Here is a 20,533-nt window from a genome sequence, read left to right as displayed (position 1 = left end):
CCATATATTGGATCCCCTTTACCCTCATCTACCACTCCCCTCCCCCAATTCTTGCCATTCTAAATTGCTATATTGTATTTATGGATTTATTAAATGTTTTCCACATGCCTGTGAAAATCAGCTAGTTCAGAATATAGGCAAAAAAGGAGGCAATATAAGAAAAATTTAGGAAAAGTTACAGTATCCTAGGTACCCCGCTGCACAGAATGACAAGTGACTATATGTAAATTAAAGAATTATATTATTATTTGCTGTATTGGGAATCGGTGGTGAAAATTTTGGTTGAACGATAAGCTTAATAACAATAAAAAAAGACCTGCCACCAAGAATGCTATAAAAAGACACTGACAGTCCAGAGGTGATGTCGTCTTCTTTTTTGCAACTTTTAAAGCGCCCTTGGTCCCATGCTTCTCTTCTCCTCACCACGCTCACCACGCTCACCTTATAGAGTGCATCCACTTTCAGAGTGAATCCGTCCACACCTGGCATGCTACTAACCATATGGAAATCGGGCAGCTCGGATGCAAAGTGGGCCTCAAACGGGACGTCATGGAAGTACTTATCAGTTACCTCTGGTTGACTGCGGTCCTAGAATTTCAGAAAAACGAAATGCAAGATTTAGAAAGCTGGAACCACTGAACTGGTAGACGGTGGTCACTGGGAGGAAAAAGGTGCTCTCCATCCTGCCAGGTTGGGTCAGGAGTGTATGTGGGGCAGAAGTCTGCTTCTTAGGGCAACTGCTGCCTATGGACACCACTGGCCTCTCTTCAAGAAGGGACATTTGGTGGCCTCTGTGTCTCAAACCACAAAGAGTGGGAGAGCCTAGACAAATAATTCTCAAGCTATTTGGTCTTAGGATCCTTTCCATGTTTAAAAATTAAGGACACCAAAAGTCTTTTGTTTATGTGGTTTTTTATCAATATTTATTGTGTGACAATCAAACACTGAAAAATAAAAAAAATACTTATTAATGAATTCATTTTGAAATGGCAATGAAAAACCCATTACATATTGACATAAGTAACATACTTTTTTAGAGAAAATACCTATATTCACTCCCACCTCCCCCAAAGAGAGCTGGCATTGTTTTGCATTTTTGTAAAGCTCTGGAAAAGAACTAGATTCTCATAGCTTCTTCTGTATTCAATGAGCTGTGATATGTTTTTTTGGATGAGGAAAATCTGGCCTCACACAGCTATGTAGTTGGAGAAGGAAGGAATGTTTTAATAGGTTTTTCAGATAATTGTGAATATTCTTTTTTGATACTAAATCAAAACTTGATAAGTTGAACTTTTTAAAAGATTAGTTACAATATAGATTCTGAAACCATTATCTATAAACCTTTCATACACTCTACACTCATGAGGGGATGAGTGTGAAAAAGGCAAGTATCATTACTTTGTTATGAAAGTAGTTTTCACCTTGTGAACTCCCTGAAAGAGTATAGGGGATATCCAGGAGTCTCTGGACCATACTTTGAGAAACTGGCCTAGAGTTTCCTTTTCCTCGGACCTTAATAATAGCTTATACTTGTTACCTACCAGAACCATCACATTTGGTAATATGTGCTAGAATTTAGCTGATCAGAAAGAAACAACAACAATGAATATATATATATATATATATATATATATATATATATAGAGAGAGAGAGAGAGAGAGAGAGAGAGAGAGAGAGAGAGAGAGAGAGAGAACCATCAGGAGAGGGGTTCTATCTGCTTTAGGCAGAATTCATAGCAGAGAAAAATCTACTTGAGTGTCAGCTCTTGAACACTAATGTTAGCGTACCAGCAGTAGGAATCTGTGTTTTAGGTGTTTGTTGGGCTGAATGCATCCGTACTGTGGCCCTTCATTGTAGATTGTCCCCGTGGGATCAAAGAAAGGCACATAGCCATCCTTGCCAGTACAAAGATAGACTTTCTCCAGCTGAAGTTTGTAAGCAGAATTGAGGTTTTGTTCTGGATTCCAAAGTACTCGGCCATAAAGGATTTGACCTGGAAAGATTGAGAGGCATTAATTAGGTCCGACTGTAAGATTAAAGAGAAAGAAATGTCAACGGTAGAAGGGATTTAACACGCTCCCTTAGAGTCAAAAGTACGCGTACCTCTCTATGAAGAGCTCTATGAATCCATGTGCCCCTAAAATACTCATTCATTTATCTATTGCTTCTTTTATTTGGTAAGTATTAATTAAGCATTTAAGCTGTGTTGAGCACTCTGTTATGTGCAAGGGACACAAAGGTGAATGAGATGTAGTTGAGGAGACAGAACTAAAAGCTAAGTAATTGCTATAAAGAGCTAACATTTATCAAACTCATACTGTATGCTGGGTACTGTACTAAGTCCTTCCCATGTAAAAACTCCTGTAGTGCTGACAACTTTACAAGTGAGGAAATCAGGGCACTGAGTGGTTAAGTGATGTGCTGATGGTCACAAAGCTGGTAAGTGGTGAGTATAGGACTCAAAGTCTAGGTGCTTTGGCTCTAAAGCCCACAGTACTAAGCGCCACAGCACAAGACCATTATGATCCACAACAGAGGAAGGTACTTGATGTTAAATGAGCATAAAGCTGAGTACAGAAATCTGCCCGAGAGAGGTATGGAAGGATTTAATGAGGAGATGACACTTGAGCCGTATCCTGAAACACGAGTAGGCATTTGTCAGATAGAGCATCTGAGGTGGGAGGAAGGGGCTGAGAAAGCACTCTAGATAAAACAAAGTCCATAAACAAACAAAATACCGAATGCCAGAGGGTATGAGTCCTGCTGTAGCTAGTGTTTCCTTTGTGCCTGCTGTAGTAACAAGTTCTTCACCTACATTACCTTATTTAATCCTCCCAGGAGCCCAAGAGATAGGTTCAACGACTATCCCCGTTTAAAATAACTTGTCCAAATTGTCCTATCTGTGACACGAGGGACAGGAGTTGAGCACAAATCTGTCTGGCTCCAAATGCTGGTTCAGACAGAGCGTTTACTGTGTTGGTAGATGGACTGGAGAACGCACAGAAGATCCAGCGGGGGAGACTCTTGGGAAGACAGACTGATGGTGGTGAGGATTCGGGACTTAGGTATATATGTAATAGGGAATACGGGAAGGTTTTAAGCAGGGGCATAGTATTAACCCACCGGGATTGCAGAAAACAGAGAATGGAGGAAATACAAAGAGACTAGCATCACAGAGATCAAGTACAGGCCATTTTAATGCTCTAGGGAGAGACAGGTCTCTAAAATATAGCTGTGAGGCAAAGGCATGGATTCAAGAAATAACTAGGAGTTGGATTCCATTCATTTTAATGACAGATGGGATGTGGGAGGTGAAGGAGAAGTGGGGGATAATCTTGAGGTGTTTGCCTGGGGCACCTAGAATACAGTGATATAGTCAATGAATGGGGCAGTGGATATGGGAGAAGCATGTTTGGAGGGAGATAAGTCCAGTTCTTGACATCTCTAGCTGTCTAAAAGACATCCACTTGGAGAGGCTTGGTAGTTCCAGATTGCATGTGGAAATAAGGAAATGAAGGTCAGGTGAGATCACGGATCAGGTCAACTTTTACAGAATGGCTGCAGAATAGCAAGAGTATAGGAGATTCAGATTTAAGGGATGGGCCACGCGCTGGGGAAGGCCGGAGGTAGCACTGAAATGAGAACAGAAGGAGCTAAACTTAGAACATGGGGACAACAACACACATAGGGCAGAGGATGGAGATCCAGGGCAGAAGTGGGAGAAGTTTTCAGAGCGGCAACATGTTGGGGAAGGCTTGTGTAAAGGAAAGCAAATAGGAAAAACTGTCAAAATTCATGGACGTGGTGTCATTGACAAGAGAGAGTTCTGAATCCTGGAGGGACCAACCCAGCCTGCAACAGATGGATGAAGGATCGATTGTGAAGAAAGGCCATAGAGACACTGTGTTCACCACTCCTTTGGGAAGTTTCTCAAAGAAAAGGAGAAAATGGACTGAAGTTTGAAGGGGAAGAGGGGTCAAGGGATTGTTTTCTGCTATGGCAGGACTTCAATGAAATTTTTAGGATGAGAGAAAAATAACTCAGCTATGAGGAAAAGATTAAAGGCAAGAAAAAGGCAGAAGGGGTAATCATGAGAAGAAAGGCAGAATAGTGATTAATTTATTCATTCAGCAAATATTTGTTAAGCACATAGACACTGGTGGTATGGTGTACAAATCTGATATTTGATCACAGTCTCTGTTCTTATAGTCTAATGGTAGAGCTAGGCAATAAATAAGTAAAGGAATATGTAATATACATTATATAATGTTCAAAAATGTGATAAGTACTATAAAAAACGAACAGTGTTCTGTGAAAGTGAAAAATCTGAAGGCCTATGTTAGATTCTCTGGGGTGGTCAGGGAAAGCCTTTTTGAGGAGGTTAATACTAAAGGAGAAGAAAGAACTAGTCTTTTGAAAAGGGAATCATGTTTGGGGCGGGGAGCAGGCCGAGGAATCATTTCAAGTAGAAAAAAGCATGATGGAGAGTATATATACATATATGTTTGACATACCTTGGAGGCTGGCAGGCAGTGGGGTCCTTTTGCAATCTCTGAGGAATTCAGAGATAAAGTAACTTACCCAAAATTAATGCATTAGAATCTGGTTGGTTAAGGGGGGTGCGGGGAGGGAGATGAGGGTAAAGGGGATCAAATATATGATGATGGAAGGAGAACTGACTCTGGGTGGTGAACACACAATGGGATTTATAGATGATGTAATACAGAATTGTACACCTGAAATCTATGTAATTTCACTAATAATTGTCACCCCAATAAATTAAAAATAAATCAATAACAACAACAACAAAAGAATCTGGTTGGAAGCTCTACTTCTTACTACTGAGTCTTACTACGCAGACCAGTGCTTTTCTACAGTGTCTCACTGCCAATCAATATAGTGTCAAGTAGGGGATCTTAATTGTGAAACAATATGAAGGAAGAATATGAGTCTGTTCCTTGCCTAAACATTGGCTGCCCTGGAACCAACCTCAAGGGAATCTTCGCTGGAGAGTTGACGGAAAGCTGATGAGCAGAGATATTAGTCCAGGAATTTACCCGAAAACTTCTCAAGTCCAGCCAGTGTCTCATTCTGCAGCCAAAGGAAACAACTCACCTTTTGAGAAGGCTCCTTTGTAATCCATTTCTGCCAGTGACATATCAGATGTGTTGGGATCCATTAGAAACACCTTCTCATTATTGCACAGCTGAAATTCAGTATTGAGAGAATACACAACTGGTACGGGGCGGTTGGTCTGCTGGAATGCAATGGGTATCAGGAATCTAAATGTGGGAGAAACAAGAGCTCCTTGAGAGCAGGTCAACTTTGCATGCGTCATTTGAGCTGCCCCCTCCTTCCCATCCTTCTCAGGATTGTAAACAGTGCTAATATTTACCAAATAAAGAGCTATGTGTAGGAGAGGGACTTTATTAGTGTGGGTCATTATGAGGTTAATATGCTTTTTTGAACAAAAATAATCTAATTCCTCTTTAGACCTCTTCAGTACTCTTGGCGTTCCCTGGCCCTTTCTTTCTGAAGGCCCCCAAAGTCGCTCTTTGATTGCTAAAGGACTCGTTGTCACAGTGCCCTGCCTTGACCTTTCCTTCCCAGATCCACATGTGCTGAGATTTTGACTCTTTCAACCTGATAAAAACTCTTTATCCTATGTCCCACTTTTCAAGACATTGCTAGACAATACTCTCTTGCCTCTCCCTTGCCTCGCTGGCCTCCTTTCCCAGTCTTTTGAGTCTGCTTCTTTCCTCTCTGCCTCTGGTCTTATCAGACTGACTCATCTTTTTTAGCTCTCCTGATCTGTTCCTACTCCATACTTTCTGCGGCTTTGGGACTCCCTTATTCAACAACTATTCACTGAGATTTGTTATGTGATAGATATTGGTTTTATAATGGGAATTCATCTGTGAACAAAGCCCTCAGGAAGGTTGTATTCTAACCAGGAGATGGTTAATAAATAAGTTCAAAAATAATGTAGTACACTGGAAGGTAAGAAGAGGTCATTAGAAGAAAAATTAGGCAGTGAAAGGGAAGGCTAGGAAGAGGTTCAATTGGAAATTTTAAATACGGTGGTCATGGAAGGCCTCAATGAGAGGAAAACATGTGTGCAAAGGTTTGAAGGAGGCATGGGAGTAAGTCGTATGGCTACCTGGGGAGAAAGCTTTCCAGACAGAGGAAACAGCAAGAGCAAAGGTTTGGGGTAACAAGTGTGCCCAATATGTTAGAGGAACAGTCAATCAGCTAGAATGGCTGAAACAAAGTGAGTGAGGAGTTTTACTAAAACTATTGGGGGTTTTGAGAAAGTAAGTGGGGTCTACTGTGTTTAGTTAGAATGGGCTGGAGAGTGGAAGCAGAGTGACCTGTTAGGAGGTACTGCGGTACTCCAGGTAAATGGTAACAGTGGTTCTGACCAGGATAGTGGCCAAATGGCTGTGAGAATGACGGGATTAATATATTTTACAGGGGATGCCCATAAGCTTGGTTGACAAATTAGATGTATGGCATAAGAGACCCAGAGTAGGAGAGGAGTCAAGAATATTTTTAAGAATTTGGATATAAGCACCTAGAACAGGGGTCGGCAAAGTTCTTCTGCAAATGGCCAAATAGTAAATATTTTAGACTTTGTGGTCATATGGTCCCATATCTATTTGCTCATCATTGTATCCTCAATTCTAGCCAAGCTCCAGACACATATATTTGTTAAAGAATAATGATGAGTGATAATTTCAATGTTTTCCTCTTCCAATAGAGTCCATTTGACCATTCCTTACTTTTAATTAAAGGGTTATTCCCACCAGCATACAAACATCTGGAAATATTTTTTACCCTAAAACACAAACAAATCTCCTTTGACCCCTTATCTCTTTCCAGCTAATGTCCTCTCCTCTGACGTCCTTTATAACAAAACTCCTTAAGCACTGTTTTTCCTTGTTATCTTCACTTTCTTACCTCTCTCTTGAACCCACTCCAATCAGGCTTTATCCCCTGAATCCACTGAACCTGCCCTTTGTCAAGATCATCAATGACTTCCGTATCACCAAATCCGATAGCCAATTCAGGCTCTTAATTTGAAAGTCATTTTCCAAATTGTCGTCTCTTAATAGTAATGTCAGATTCTGTTCTCAGCATCTTCTCTCAGAAAGGTTTTCTATTCACTTTGCTCAGATCCTAGAAAGGTAGTGTTAGACTATAAATTGTCTGAGAGCAGAGGTTACTTTAACACTCTGTTACAATCTCCATGCCTAAGTCAGAGCAAAGCACATAGTAAGAGCTGACTGAATACTGGCTGAATAAATAAACACTGGCACAATGCAGACAGTCTCAGGTCTGAGGCAGATATGGGCTGATGTACAACCGATTCTCATGATTCATGGTAGTTATATTCTATAAAGCTGCAACAAGCAGTGAATTAGTGAAGACTGAACCATTGCTCTTAGGGGAAATACAGGGTAGAGTTCCGACAGCCTCTGGTCCCCACGTTTTCATCAACTGATCAATATATAACCTTGTTTTACGCATGTTTCTGCTTAAAGACACCTTATTTAATGTATGTTGTTGATTCATTAACATAGAACTTATGATAACAGCACTAAAACTCATGCCTGAATGAACTTTATCTAACACTCCATAAAGCACATCACAGCCTTCTTGTACTTAGGAACTAGACAGCAATTCAGCAACCTGCTTGGGGGCCATTTTAAACAGGGAAATCACCAATGAAAGCAAAAAAATTTAAACAGACCATAAAAAGGACACTTGTAACAGCTATATAAGATGTCAGAGGGGTAGTAGCTTGGAGCGTGGGTTATCACTTTATAAGGGGTTTAAATGTCTAACTATTACGTTGCTTTCTACACCTGAACCTACTACTACTACTACTACTACTACTACTACTACTACTACTACTACTACTACCAACAACAATAAAAAACCGTAATAAAAAAAAAAGGACACTTGTTTACAGTATGAGAGCTGAAACAAGATGGCAGAACACTGTCTTGCTCAACCTGAGCTGGGAACGTGTGTGTCAGGTGACTCAATATTTTGCCATTCTTCATGTCTGGACATGACCATCAAAGTACCACAAAGAATAGTTTTGGGGTTACAAATACATGTTACCAAGTAGACAAATTCATAAATGGTGAGGATCAACTGTTTCCCTACCTTTCTGGGGCATGCGCAGTGCAGGCCAAAGGCTTTTCTCCTGGGTCAACCCATGGCTGGGTGGGCTGCACCGTGCAAGGAATCAGGTAGATGGTGTACTCCCCAGAGTAGTCCTTCCTGGAAACATGCAGAGTGGACTGTGGTTAGAGGGAATGATTTATAGATTATTCACTTACCCGGAAACACATTGATTTTGTTAAACAGTTTTCAGATGGTACTTGTGCCCCGCATCTAAGAACTTTATGAGTCTGCAAACATAAATTTTACGAATTTCATTACTGATTTTCTAACTCTCAGAGTATTATCCAGACCTGTTAAGTAGAGCTATTTTCATCTATTCAAGTTCTTTTCATGAAGAAAGTTGAGAAAGGGACACTGTTTATAAAAACCTAAAAGGCACAGGCGAAGGCAAACCAGAACCAGCCACTTCCTGCAGATTTCCATGAAACTTGTTTGACAGTTTCTGTTTACTGTTTCTTGTTGACTGACACCCTGTTTAATGCATTCTCAATAGCAAAAGCTTTCATTTATTAGCATGTGACTGTGTCAGCGGCTACTCTCGCAGGAGAGGTAGCAAATGCGTCAGGGTTAAACAACACCCCTCAGAGAAAGCCCAGACCCCCATTTCATTAGCATTCAGTTTTGGGGGTCCTCTCCCAAACTTCACAGCCTCATCCCTTTATGAAATTGAAGAACAATATCACTTCTCAAAGGAGGCTACTGGCTGGGAACGTCCCTGTTTATGGTGGGGCGCAAGACTGTTGGTCATGACACCGAGAGCATGGGGTCCTTGTAACCTTCACCTACTTCATTTCCCACACTTGTCATCGAGGAGCAGCCCAACCCTGGCAGGTTGCCTGGAAGGCAGCCAGACATCCAGAAACTTCAGGAAGATTCTTCAAGGGCTTTGGGAGGCTGCCATCCATTGAATAAAGAGCACAGGGCTTTGAATCTTAATTATAACTGTTGTGAGAGATCTGTGAAGTTCTCACACCCACTGTGTTCATTCTCTGACCACTTCTTTTGTATTATTTACAGCTATTTATTACTAACATGATAGTAAAAATTTGGTAAAAATATAACTAAATAAAACTTCTATGGCACATCCTGGCGTCAGTTTAGTGAAATAGCACAGGATGGAAACTGGGAGAGAGTCTAACCCTGGCTTGGTTTTGCCTCTTTCATCGTTGTATGCTTTTAGACAAACCATGCAAATTTTCCGGGCTTAGTTTCTGAACCCCGTTGGGCCCTGAAAGTCTGTATGTCTGCAGTTTTCCTGCAAAGTTCAGGCCAGCAGAAAATGAGGCTTGGTACATTATATTTGAATTACATGAAGATTGACATGTATAATGTGAACAGTAACCCTTAATTAATAGAAATCCCTAATTAGGCAGAACTGTCCATGCCTGACCTTTGCTTTCAAAAAGTCAGGTGAGATCGTGTCATTCCTTTGCTCAAACCCTGAGATGGCTCCCATTGCACTAGGTAAAAGCCAAAGTACACACACTGGCCTGCAGGATGGCCCTACCCCATCTCTTTACTTCTTTGACCTTGTACATGATCCTTCTCCTTGCTCACTCCACTCCTACTACCCTGGCCTTCTTGCTTCCCACCTCCCGCCTCCATCATCCAGAAATGCTGCCACCTCAGGAATTCAGCCAGGAACCTCTTCCCCAGATAATCTGCATAACAAATTCCCTTACCTCCTTCTAGCCTTTGCTCAAAGGTACATTTTTTAAAATTAGTTTCAGGTGTACAAAACAATGTAATAGTAAGATATTCATATGCTTCACAAAGTGATAACCTCCCTCCCCCAATCTACTGCCCCTCTGACATAGTATATATCTATTATAATTCCATTCTTAATAAGGCCTAGTATGAATATCCTAATTAAAATGACAATGCCCCCGTCCCAATTCTCCTTACCTTGCTCTATATGGTTTCTTTTTCCACAGCACTCATCACCTTTCCACATGTTATACTATTCTTATTGATTATACCTACTCTTGGGTCTCCTTTCTCTAAGCGCTGTGTGCAGGGATCTTATTTGTTCACTGACGTGTTCTGTGTGTTCAGAACCTTCCCTGACACACAGTAAATACTCAGTGAATATGTATTGAACAAATAAATATAGGACAAATTGCATGGTCTCCCAGGCTTACAGTCCTATTTTTCCTTATTCCTGAATATAATTTAGGTTGATTTCCTCACTATCCTTCCAAATATGCCAAACATAGTCCTAGATACAGGTGTTTAATCCTGTAGTTCTTCCCTTCTTTCTAAAAACTAGACATTTCCCGTATGTCCCCCCCCACGCCCCAACAGGAAATCTTGCACAACTCCCCAGGCTATGGCAGTCTCTCTCCTCCCTGGACAGCTATGGTCTTAGGGTTCCTTCGGTACCTCTCACAGGGCACAAAGCACAGAGCATGGAACTTGTATTGTTGTTCTTCACTTGCCATTTATCTCTGTATTTTACCTCCGTATCTCAAAAGTAAGCTCCTAAAGGATGTTTATTCAGGATCTACTATATGCTAAAACCTGTAGTTCTCTGGGGATTCAAGAGAAATCTGGCATGCATTTTACCCTGTGGAGGCTCACTATCTAGTGGAAAATGGGGCTTTCTTTTGAGCAGGATAACATAATAAGCTGTGTTATTGTAGAAGCTGGATGCTGGGACAACGTGGGAGCAGGGAGGAGGAGCTTCTAATACTGAGGAGCTTCTAGGAGTCAAGACAGGTGTCATGGAAGGTCAGCATTTGAACTGCAGCCCAGAGGAGTTTGAGTTCTACAAGAGGAAAGAAGTGGGAAGGGCAGAGGGAGTTGCAAAAGTACGGAGGTACCATGGCCTGGGGTTCAGGGCTTGGGGAGATATGTAATGTGGCTAGAAATTTGGTTTAAAATGAGGCTAGAGGGGAGGAGATGAGTCTTGTATAAAGAGTTGAATTTCATCCGGTAGGGTGTAGGGAGTCAATAGAGGATTGCAGAGGACAGTTTCTCTGCCAGTAAATTGGGACAAAGTACATCCAAAATCTCATGATCTTCTAGGAGGTACAGCCTTAAAGATTATTACGTATCAATTTCAAAGGAGTCACTATATAAACAAGTATCTGAGACCAAAAATGTATAATTAAAGAAACTTTTTGAAATGATTCTTAAGACAACGTGCCACTTCTTCACTATAAAGCTAGAGTAAGATTTTCATGCTAAACATAGATCTTAATTTCATGATCTATAATATGGGGATAATAATATTTATGACAGACTCCTGGTTCCCCATTATTCTTTGTATGGTAATAGTTTTAATTTGGTTTTACCTAGCCTTCCATCTTACAATGGGATATTTTACTCTATTTATCCAGTTTCTCTTCTATCTCTATATTGAGGGTTATTTATTTTATAGGACATTGGGCCATAAGGAGTGACATCTAGACCAAATGCCAGAGATCTTAGATTTTTCCATGGTTGTGGTAATTAGAATGCAAATTCTTTATTATACTCAACTTTCCCAGCTTCCCTTGCAGGTAGAGGAGGCAAATAATTAAGTTTTAGCCAATGGGATGTAAGTAGAATGATGTGCACTCTGCCTGGTCTGATCCTGGGAATTAGGTTCCGGGTTTATCCATCCAAAGCTGCTCTGAGCTACATTTGTTTCTTTACCTATTTGCCAGAGTGTTGTTTCTATATTTCCTTCTTTTAAAATAGAACTCCAACCTTTGAATAAAAGCCCTATTTCTCAAACTCCTGAAATAAATTTCAAACATTTCAGACCTACCATTGCATGGCCCCACCCTGTATTCACCTGTTGTAAGAGCTTGTGGCTCTCCAGAGTTGATATGGAGAATCAAAGGTCTGAGCACTCCACAGGAGCTGCAGGCCAAATTCAATTCCTCCTAGGTGGTCAGGAGTCGATATGAAAGACTTCACATCAGGCAGGGTGTGGTGCTCCATCACAAACTGTCCTATTTCAAAGGGAAGCATACACACTTATTTGTGAGTTTGACTGTACTTGTGGTGATGCTCTACAAGCCTTAGAACTGAATTAATATTCTTTAATCAAGCAACTAAAGTTATACCTCCCCTCTCGTCCTTAGAATGTATTCCACACTGGTTGGGATAGCATAGCCTCTCACCTCAGCCCGTCATCTTACTCATGATGGTCGTTACAATCATAGCAATTTATAAACAATATGAATGTGCCTTGTGCAAATGGTGCTAATGAATGTATTCATAATAACAGGGGGCCTCCAGTGTGACAATCAGCACTGAATAAACTCAGTTTTGAATTCCAACCAACATGTTTCTAGATGTAAAAAGATCTCAGTAGTTTATAAATAGAAATACCAATTTTGGATTTAAAAAATCTCATTTAGTACCACTCAAGTGTTTGGTGGAGGGAGACAATTATAAACATGATTAAAAAGCTAATGGTTACTCAGCAAGACACCTCTATTCTTTAAGACTGCAGTCATATAGTGTCATATAGGAAGATTATTCTAGATTAAAAGAGACTCAAGAGATAGCTAGAACAGCCAAAATGTAACCTGGGAACCTTGATTGGATGCTTCCTTTTATATAAACAGATATTAAGTAAATATAAACTAATATAAGACAAGTAGCAAAGCCACATGGGGGACAATGGAGGAAATATGAATAGGGACTTGACATTATTGGATCAACTCAAATATCTTGGATGTGGTGATGCTATTGGACGGGAATGGCCTTGTTCTCAGGAGATGGCTACTGCAGCGCTTAGGGGAACTTGACATGAAGCCTGCAACTTGTTTCCAAAAGGTGTGACAAAAAATGGCTATGCATGTGTGTATATTTATACACACACATAGCAAAATGTTAACAATTGTTGACTTTGTTTCTAATTGTTCTATCTTTCAACTTGTCTCTTTGTTTGAAATATTTCTTAATAAAACAATTGAGGAAAAAACTTATAACATTACCTCTGAATTTGGCATGGGTCTTGAATTCAATGACAAGACGGCCATCTTCTCGAATATAGATTCTTAATATCTGAAGCCTTGCAGAGAGCACACTGTCTGTCTGGATTCCTGGGCAGGCAACCACACACACACAAAACATCCAAGTTAGGGCATGGAGAAGACCTCCCAGACATGAGCTACAAGTAAGTTCTCCCAGTCACACCTCTAGGGAGAAAAACACATTTATTTGAATGTAACTTAAGAAAAAATTTACATATTCACATGAACATTTGCCAGTTAAAACTGTGGGACAGCTGGTTCTACTTCATTCTTTTTTACAGTTCCATTCTCCTTGACACAAGTCTCTTTATAAGTGCCACTTGCACAGCTGCAGGGTCACAGCCCGTTGACTGGGGGAAAAAATGGTTCTTAAAACTTCTTACTATCAACTTTACACCAGGAGGTAGCTTTAGCAGATCTGCTTCATAGTGCATTTTCTTTTCTTCACCAAGACACATGTCAGGACTTAATGGAACCCCTAAACAAAGTCCTGGTGACTGCATTTAGTATTCAAACCAAATAAGAATTAAAGATTAGTTTAGAGGGCCAGCTATAATGGCATGACATGAGTAAACTGTAGCTTTAGTAAGATCAATTACAATCATGATACCCAGTGAATTCAGTATGACCAAAAATTAAAGGATAACCAAAAGAGGGGAAAAGTTAAAAAAAAAATGAATAAAAACCACAGCTCAAGGAATTATCTGACCCAAAGTATGAAATCTTTCTGAAGTTATATATGTTCCTATGAGAGATATAAAGGAAATAAATGATTTGAGCTTAAATTAGTTAATAGAAGAAAGGACTGTACCTTCCATGACTAGAGATGAGGCCCTGTTTAAAAAAAATTCCTGCAGCTTTTTAGTCTCTGCCTCAGATCCAGTAAATTCCCTCTCGGGAGGGAGAATGAGAGCAATAGAAGTAGGGAAATGAGTTGGGGGTAATTTTTGAAGTATAGAACACTGAAAATGGGAAAAAAGCAAAACAACAACAACAACTCAGATTCATTGGAGTGAATGGAGGGGAGAATCATGGAGATGTAAGGTGCATTCATGTGAGCAGTGAGAGAAGATGGTAGGAGGAGTCATGAGAGGTGTAAGCCAGCTGAGGGGCTGTCACCAATCCAGAGACTAGCCTGAGATGAAGGTCATTAAAAAAGTTCAGCATTGAAATGCATGAAGTAATAGTAGGATTAAAGTCCCTACTTTTAAGAATGCAATAAAAGAGCAAACTCTAGGCCAAATGAATAAAGAGAGCAAAGTGGCTCTTGGTATAGTTTCCCATTTCCATGCATCTGATTTGAAGACCCTTTCTTGCTCCTTAAACAACACAAATCACAGCATTTTTAGCTAAGAGACAATGAACATGATTATGCTCCCAAAGAACCCACACTCTCCTGAACTCCTAATGAGCAATATAGGCCTCATCGTCACTGGCCTTCCTCTACTCTAGGCTCCTAGCTATCTGGGCTGAATTCCTCATCCTTACAGGTCCTCCAGCACCCACATATAGGGACATCGTTCTTGTGCAGGAACCACAGATTTATACACTTTCCAGACTTCAGGCAACTGTCCTTGGACTGTATATAGGACAACAGGATGAAGAATGCAGCTACTGTTAAAAATCACCACTTATTTTTCTTTTACTCTTGCTGGAGTAAAGGTAGGAGGACTAGGTAAGATGTGGATGGGTATACCTGTTCTCCAGAGAACAGTGTCGTAGAAGAAGGAAAACTCCATTTCGGTGTGGTGTTCCAAGGAGGCCCAGCCTCTGGGAGCTGTCACATAGATGTAGGATACATAGAGAGGCACGTGCACTGTCAGGAACGACTGAGCAGAGTCCCTCACCTGCCAAGCAAGTGGAGTACACATAGGGAGGTTATTTCTTCCCTGGGATGAAAAGGCACATGATCGTCACATCTTGGTTCAATCTCCACTCACTCATTTAGTTACTCACTCATTCATAATTATTAATCAAATGCCCATGATGATGCCAGGTACCAGACTAGGAGTGGGTCCTCAGCAGTGGAAAAAGCCAAAATCACTGCCCTTATGGAACCTATAGTTTAGTAAGGAAGACACATACATTTAAAAAATAAAGTCAATAAACGAATGGCAAGTGGCCAGGATGCTTCTTAGGTAGGGTGATCTGGGAAGACTTTTCTGAAGAGGTGACACTTGAATAAAAACACCTTTGAAGAGTGAGAAGGAACTTCGTCTCCACTGATCAATTGCTGGAAGTCTTGGCTGAGATTTCAGCTATTCCTAAAGGATTGACCTGACAGACCTGGGATCCATCTACCATCAGTACATTCCGTACTGACTGGACTTTCTAGTGACCTGTAGGAAAGTTTAAGTTAACCCTAGTTGGAAAGATGTGCAAATCTGGATCCCTGGAATGAATGTATGGCTGACTTGGACGTTTCAGTGAGTACTCACAACTCTTGCTCCAGGAACAGGTCCTGGGGTTTGGATATCATTTTTAGGGAACTTACCAACGACAGCCCAGAGCTGCATATGCTTGGATAACTTCCCATCTAATACAATGCTGTGTTGAAATAATTTTGAAAACACAGAACATCATACTTCCTAAAGAACACTTCTAAGGAGGTTTCTGTTAGTGCTATTAATTTGGCTCAATAATTTTTATTTTACTATGCAATGAACAAAAACTGGATGGAAAGATAAAATATGAGCAGAAGCTTTCATAGGGAAGCTAACTGTACATGTACATGAGTCGATGAGTTGGTTTATTCATTTCTAAATGTATTTTATATTTTCCTTCATAAATATATATTCTTTATAACAAAAAGCTTAGTTTAAAACAATGTTATTTTTTCATTGGCCAAATACCACAATACTCTATGGAACTTATATTTTTCTTTTGTTTGAAAATACAATGTAAAGTGTTTCCATGGGGAACTGAAGGAAAGAGCGAAATGCTTTATCAATATTTAGTACATCAACATTTTATTTTTCTAAAGGATTTTTTCATATTCAATATTGTCAGGGATTTAAAATTTGATTCCCAGTTTTTCTAAAGACTACTAATTCCATATTCATTTAAAATTTTTTTGGAATGCCTTCTTCTGTTTTCTTTAGAAAATTTTCAGATTTTATCTGGGTCTCACACCATGTTCTGTTCCTTTACTATATAGGCTTTTCTAAATGCACTTGTTCTAATCTCGCAATTGTTGATATTAGAAACTCTATGACTTCTCTAATTGACTGGCAAAATTAATTTTCCCTCCACTATTTCTGTTTATTTTCCTTTAACCTTCATGTTACTTACTAATCCTTAAAAAAGGAAAACAACACTGACAAATATTTGCTGCATCCCTATTTTGTGCCAGACAATGTGTTAGATGCCTTCCTACGTTGAGATTATTAGTGACAATTCCAGATGAGGTTCAGAGAGGTTACAATCTCATCTAAGTCTACTGACATTTGACAGAGAAAAATATATACTAGACCTTGGTTCTAAGTTCTGGGTTTTTTCTACCATGCATCAGCTATTTCAACTATTTTCAAAGAAACAGAAAACGATGAAGTATTTCTGTATATATATTCTTTTGTGTTGGTTTAAAAGTGGGACATATACTGGGGCTGTCAAAAATATATATACACATGACTTATATTCATCTTTTGTTATTGGTATATATTGAGTATTTCAATTTTAATACAATTTTCCTTTTTTTTTTGGCACCCTCTGTATAATAAGACCATTGTCTTTGAGATTTTTAAGCATATTCCAAACAAAAATATCCAAAAAAATGTAATTGAAGTAAAATCCTGGAGAACAGAGAATACTAACTTTTGAGGAGTCAGGGGAAGAACCAGAGTTAGTTTTGCATTTTCAAAAGTACACAACTGCAGAGATGGAAAGAAAACTTAAGAGCGCCTTAAAATTCTACTCAGTAGAGGGCAGTAGTGTATACAGAATGAGAGTTAACCAAAAGGAGAGGTGTCACAAAGAACCAAAACAAATTTTAATCGGATACACTTTCCCTAAATGATTAATCTAAGTCCCTCTACAAGTTCCCTCTTTCAGTGTGGTTGAATCTAATTTGAAATGAAGACCAAACATCTAATTTTTTCCTTGATAACTGCTCATAATTGGGTAGAACCTGCTTTAAAGTTATTTTTTCCATGAGGGCGCATTAGCCTGGTCCCTTTGATATAACTGCCCTTCTCCTATGACAATGGCTTCTTGCTATAACACTTTCATTTGTGACTATGTTTAATGTCTATTTAAAAAGTGTCTATTTTTACAAGTACTATCGGCTTGGAATAAATATGAAATGAATGTGTTTTAAACAATTATTTCTCCATAATGCTTAGGACGACAGTGCCCTACTTGTCTTCTGAAAGCCAGGGTTCACCACCTGTCATTTTGATTCATTTCTCCAGGTGGGGAAAAGAACATATATACTAAGTAATAAATCTAAGTAAATTGCTTTGGCTTTTCAAAATGTATCCAGAGGAAAGAATATATATACCCAGAGAGGTAAATACTAGATTTTTATATAAATGCCAAACAGTAATTTTTTCCATATTAATTTGAACATTTTCTACATTAATTTTCCAAATAACTGATTTAGAGGACTTTGAGAGGCTCTCACTAGCCACAATGCTGCAAAGATTTCACCTGAGGGACTTGTAACAAAAACTCCCTTAGTTGGTTGGCCCAGTTCTGGAGGCCACTGGATGCGAAATGTTAACTGAAGTGCTTCCGGAATAAATGGGTTTTACCTGGCACCCAGGTACACGCACTCTTCCCATAAGTCCCTGGAGACCCACCTGGAAGTCGGCAGTAACTGACCCCCCACAGACGTCAATTAACTCTGTCATGTCGTAATAGGCATCGAAGGTCCAGACACAGCTCTTCAGGTTCAAGTGTTTGTAGAGCTGGATGGTCTTGGGCTCTCGCACGCTGGGGTCAAACTGGAAGGGGCGATCATAGCCAGGCCCCAGGGCTGCACTGTGGTAGACTGAGTCATCCAGGAACCCGGCCTCTGAGGGGGAGGGAGTGACAAGGAATGGTAACTCAGTCTGCAGACTTGCCCTTGCTGGCTGCCCAGAAGCTGCGTGGGGAGAAGAGACATGTCCTTTTGATACAGAGAGAGCTCTCTCTCCATCTGAGACTATTAATAAAACAAGCCAAAGCTCCTAACACTTGCAGGCAACACTGGGAGAAAGGACCTTGCTAACTGCCCATTGCCCTATGTTCTTAATGACTGGGCTCACAGACTTTAAAGGATGCAGGAATCTGGGAAGAAAAGGTGAACAAATGACACCATAAATGAAGATGGCAGAGCTTGGTGGCCCTGTATACCTCAGAAAATGCACTGTCGCACCTGGCAAGTCTGGTTCTATGCTTCACAATCAGTCCTTGAAGAAATGGATTTACTATGTGACTAATTTGTTGATGAGTTATTATTTTTTTAAGATCTATTTTTTTTAAATAGCTTTTATGGAAAGCCAACAAATAAACCTCAGTCTATGCACACACACCTCCCCCCCCCCCACGTTTCTGAACACTTGGGGGGAAAAAAAATCTTAATTTGGTGTTAATGAGTAAATAGCTCACTAATGATGCTTGACTAAACCTTCCCTGCTACAGGAAAAAATTATTGGATCAAATGCTGCCAAGCAACTGAACTGTTTTAAATTAAGGAAGACCTTTATGCAGCAGAGAGCTAAATACAGACACAACTTTAGAATATAAGGGTTAAGACTTTTATAGTATTATAAGCAACTCGAGAATTCTGAAAGAGCTGATGCATTTCTTAGAATGTTTGACAGCAGCACCCAACCCTCTGCCCCACAAGAGCTAGGATCTCAATTAACATGTGTTGAATCTGTGTCTCAGTAGGAAGAGGTACACACTTTCAGCCTATAAACATAGTATGGGGACAGAGCCAGGAGTGCAGTTTCCAGGCTCTCGGCCTCACGTGGAAAGGTGTTAGCTCAGGTAGTAAATGGCCATCAACTGTGATTGGGTGGTCATCAGCTGTGGCTAGTTGGCCGTCAGCTGTAACCAGTGAGCCATTGGCCACTAATATAACTGCCGTGGTTACGCTAGCAGAAAGAATGGGGGCTAGCAAGAAGATGGTGCCTGAGCTAGCAAGAGCGGATTGCTGCTAGCAAGTGAGGTTGGTTGGTAGAGAGAGATGGACGGCAGGTTGCAGATAGTGTGGCTCCTACTTCCTGTCTCCAACCCAACCGCCAGCGAGACTATAGTGGTATGACTCCCCGATCTATGGCTCCGTGGGTGTTCCTTTTTGGCCTCATCGTGTCCTGTGTTCTTATGTGGGGAGTGGGACCAGAGACCCCACGTGACTCCCTGCATGACACATAGTACTGTGTTTCTTTCATTAGCTGTATCTGTGGACCAATTAAACTTTCATGTGTAGTTCGGTGATGTACGAATAGTTTACACTCCACTAATTTCTACTATACCTAAAGTGATGCTTAATAAATATGAAAAAGCACGTGAACACTGTTCTATCTTCAAAAACACTATGAAACGACTCATGAGTTGTGAAGGGAGGAAGCCCGCCTTTAATGCGCACTTGCTAAGGCAAATGGAAACGGACGGGATTCTTTGTAAAGTAAACTGTCTGCTATGGTGAACACAGGGAGGTGCCACCTTAGGTGATAGCTCCTTCAGGTCAGCATAAGCTGCAGAGCTGCTCGGCCTGAGGTCGCAGCCTTACCCCAGCAGCTGGCATCAGTGACTGAGCCAGGTGGGGTAGAAAGGTCTGTCACTTGGGACTGGAAGTACGACGGAGTCTGACTGATGGGCTCTCTCCAAAGCTCTCTGAAAACTCGGTGGCAGCTCTGTCAGGCTGTGTTGCATGCAGTTTGACTTCTCCCTCTGCCCAATCCTGCTTGCTCTCCTGCCCTTGCACAGATGTTGATCCCTAATAACCATCTTGTGCCCCCAACTCCATCTCTGCTCCCGCTCCTGGAGAACCAGTCCTATAACGTAACATGTGCACGTTAGCCTTCTAAAGATGCTGCAACAATGGGGTTTTAAGGCACATATCCAAACATGCTCACTAGCGGGGAGGAAAAGAACTAAAATGTACCACGGCTGGTGCTTTAAAAATGTCAACGAGTTTAATCCTCACCTTCATTGGTATCAGTTGTTTCCTCATGTTATACATAAGGAAAGAGTGGCTCAGAGAGGCCCAGCTATTTTTGTTCCATCATATAGCTAGTGGACTAAGGGTCTGCACCTAAGTCAGTTTGATTCCAAAGTTGCTGTTTTTTTCTTATTCATGTCATGGTCTGAGCTGCCTAAGTCTGGTTGCTTGCTAAGAAGGAAGCCCACTAATCATGCAGATCTTGAGCACTAG

At 40.6% G+C, this 20,533-nt stretch overlaps 1 protein-coding gene across 1 annotated transcript in view; it reads right to left on the bottom strand.

The window, feature by feature from the left end:
• FRAS1 (Fraser extracellular matrix complex subunit 1) overlaps positions 1-20,533 on the bottom strand; it is a 423,267-nt gene that overhangs the window by 4,707 nt on the left and 398,027 nt on the right. The window contains exons 66-73 of the mRNA XM_081054857.1: positions 17,970-18,184; positions 14,867-15,017; positions 13,132-13,239; positions 11,979-12,138; positions 8,177-8,293; positions 5,117-5,283; positions 1,789-1,994; positions 442-588 (exon numbers count right to left, since the gene is read on the bottom strand). Coding sequence (XP_080910983.1) covers positions 442-588; positions 1,789-1,994; positions 5,117-5,283; positions 8,177-8,293; positions 11,979-12,138; positions 13,132-13,239; positions 14,867-15,017; positions 17,970-18,184 — 1,271 coding nt within the window. The remainder of the gene's footprint in view (positions 1-441; positions 589-1,788; positions 1,995-5,116; positions 5,284-8,176; positions 8,294-11,978; positions 12,139-13,131; positions 13,240-14,866; positions 15,018-17,969; positions 18,185-20,533) is intronic.

Source organism: Rhinolophus hipposideros, assembly GCF_964194185.1.
Source record: "Rhinolophus hipposideros genome assembly, chromosome: 1".
NCBI classification, from domain to species: Eukaryota; Metazoa; Chordata; class Mammalia; order Chiroptera; family Rhinolophidae; genus Rhinolophus; species Rhinolophus hipposideros.
This window is presented reverse-complemented; position numbering and strand designations above follow the sequence as displayed.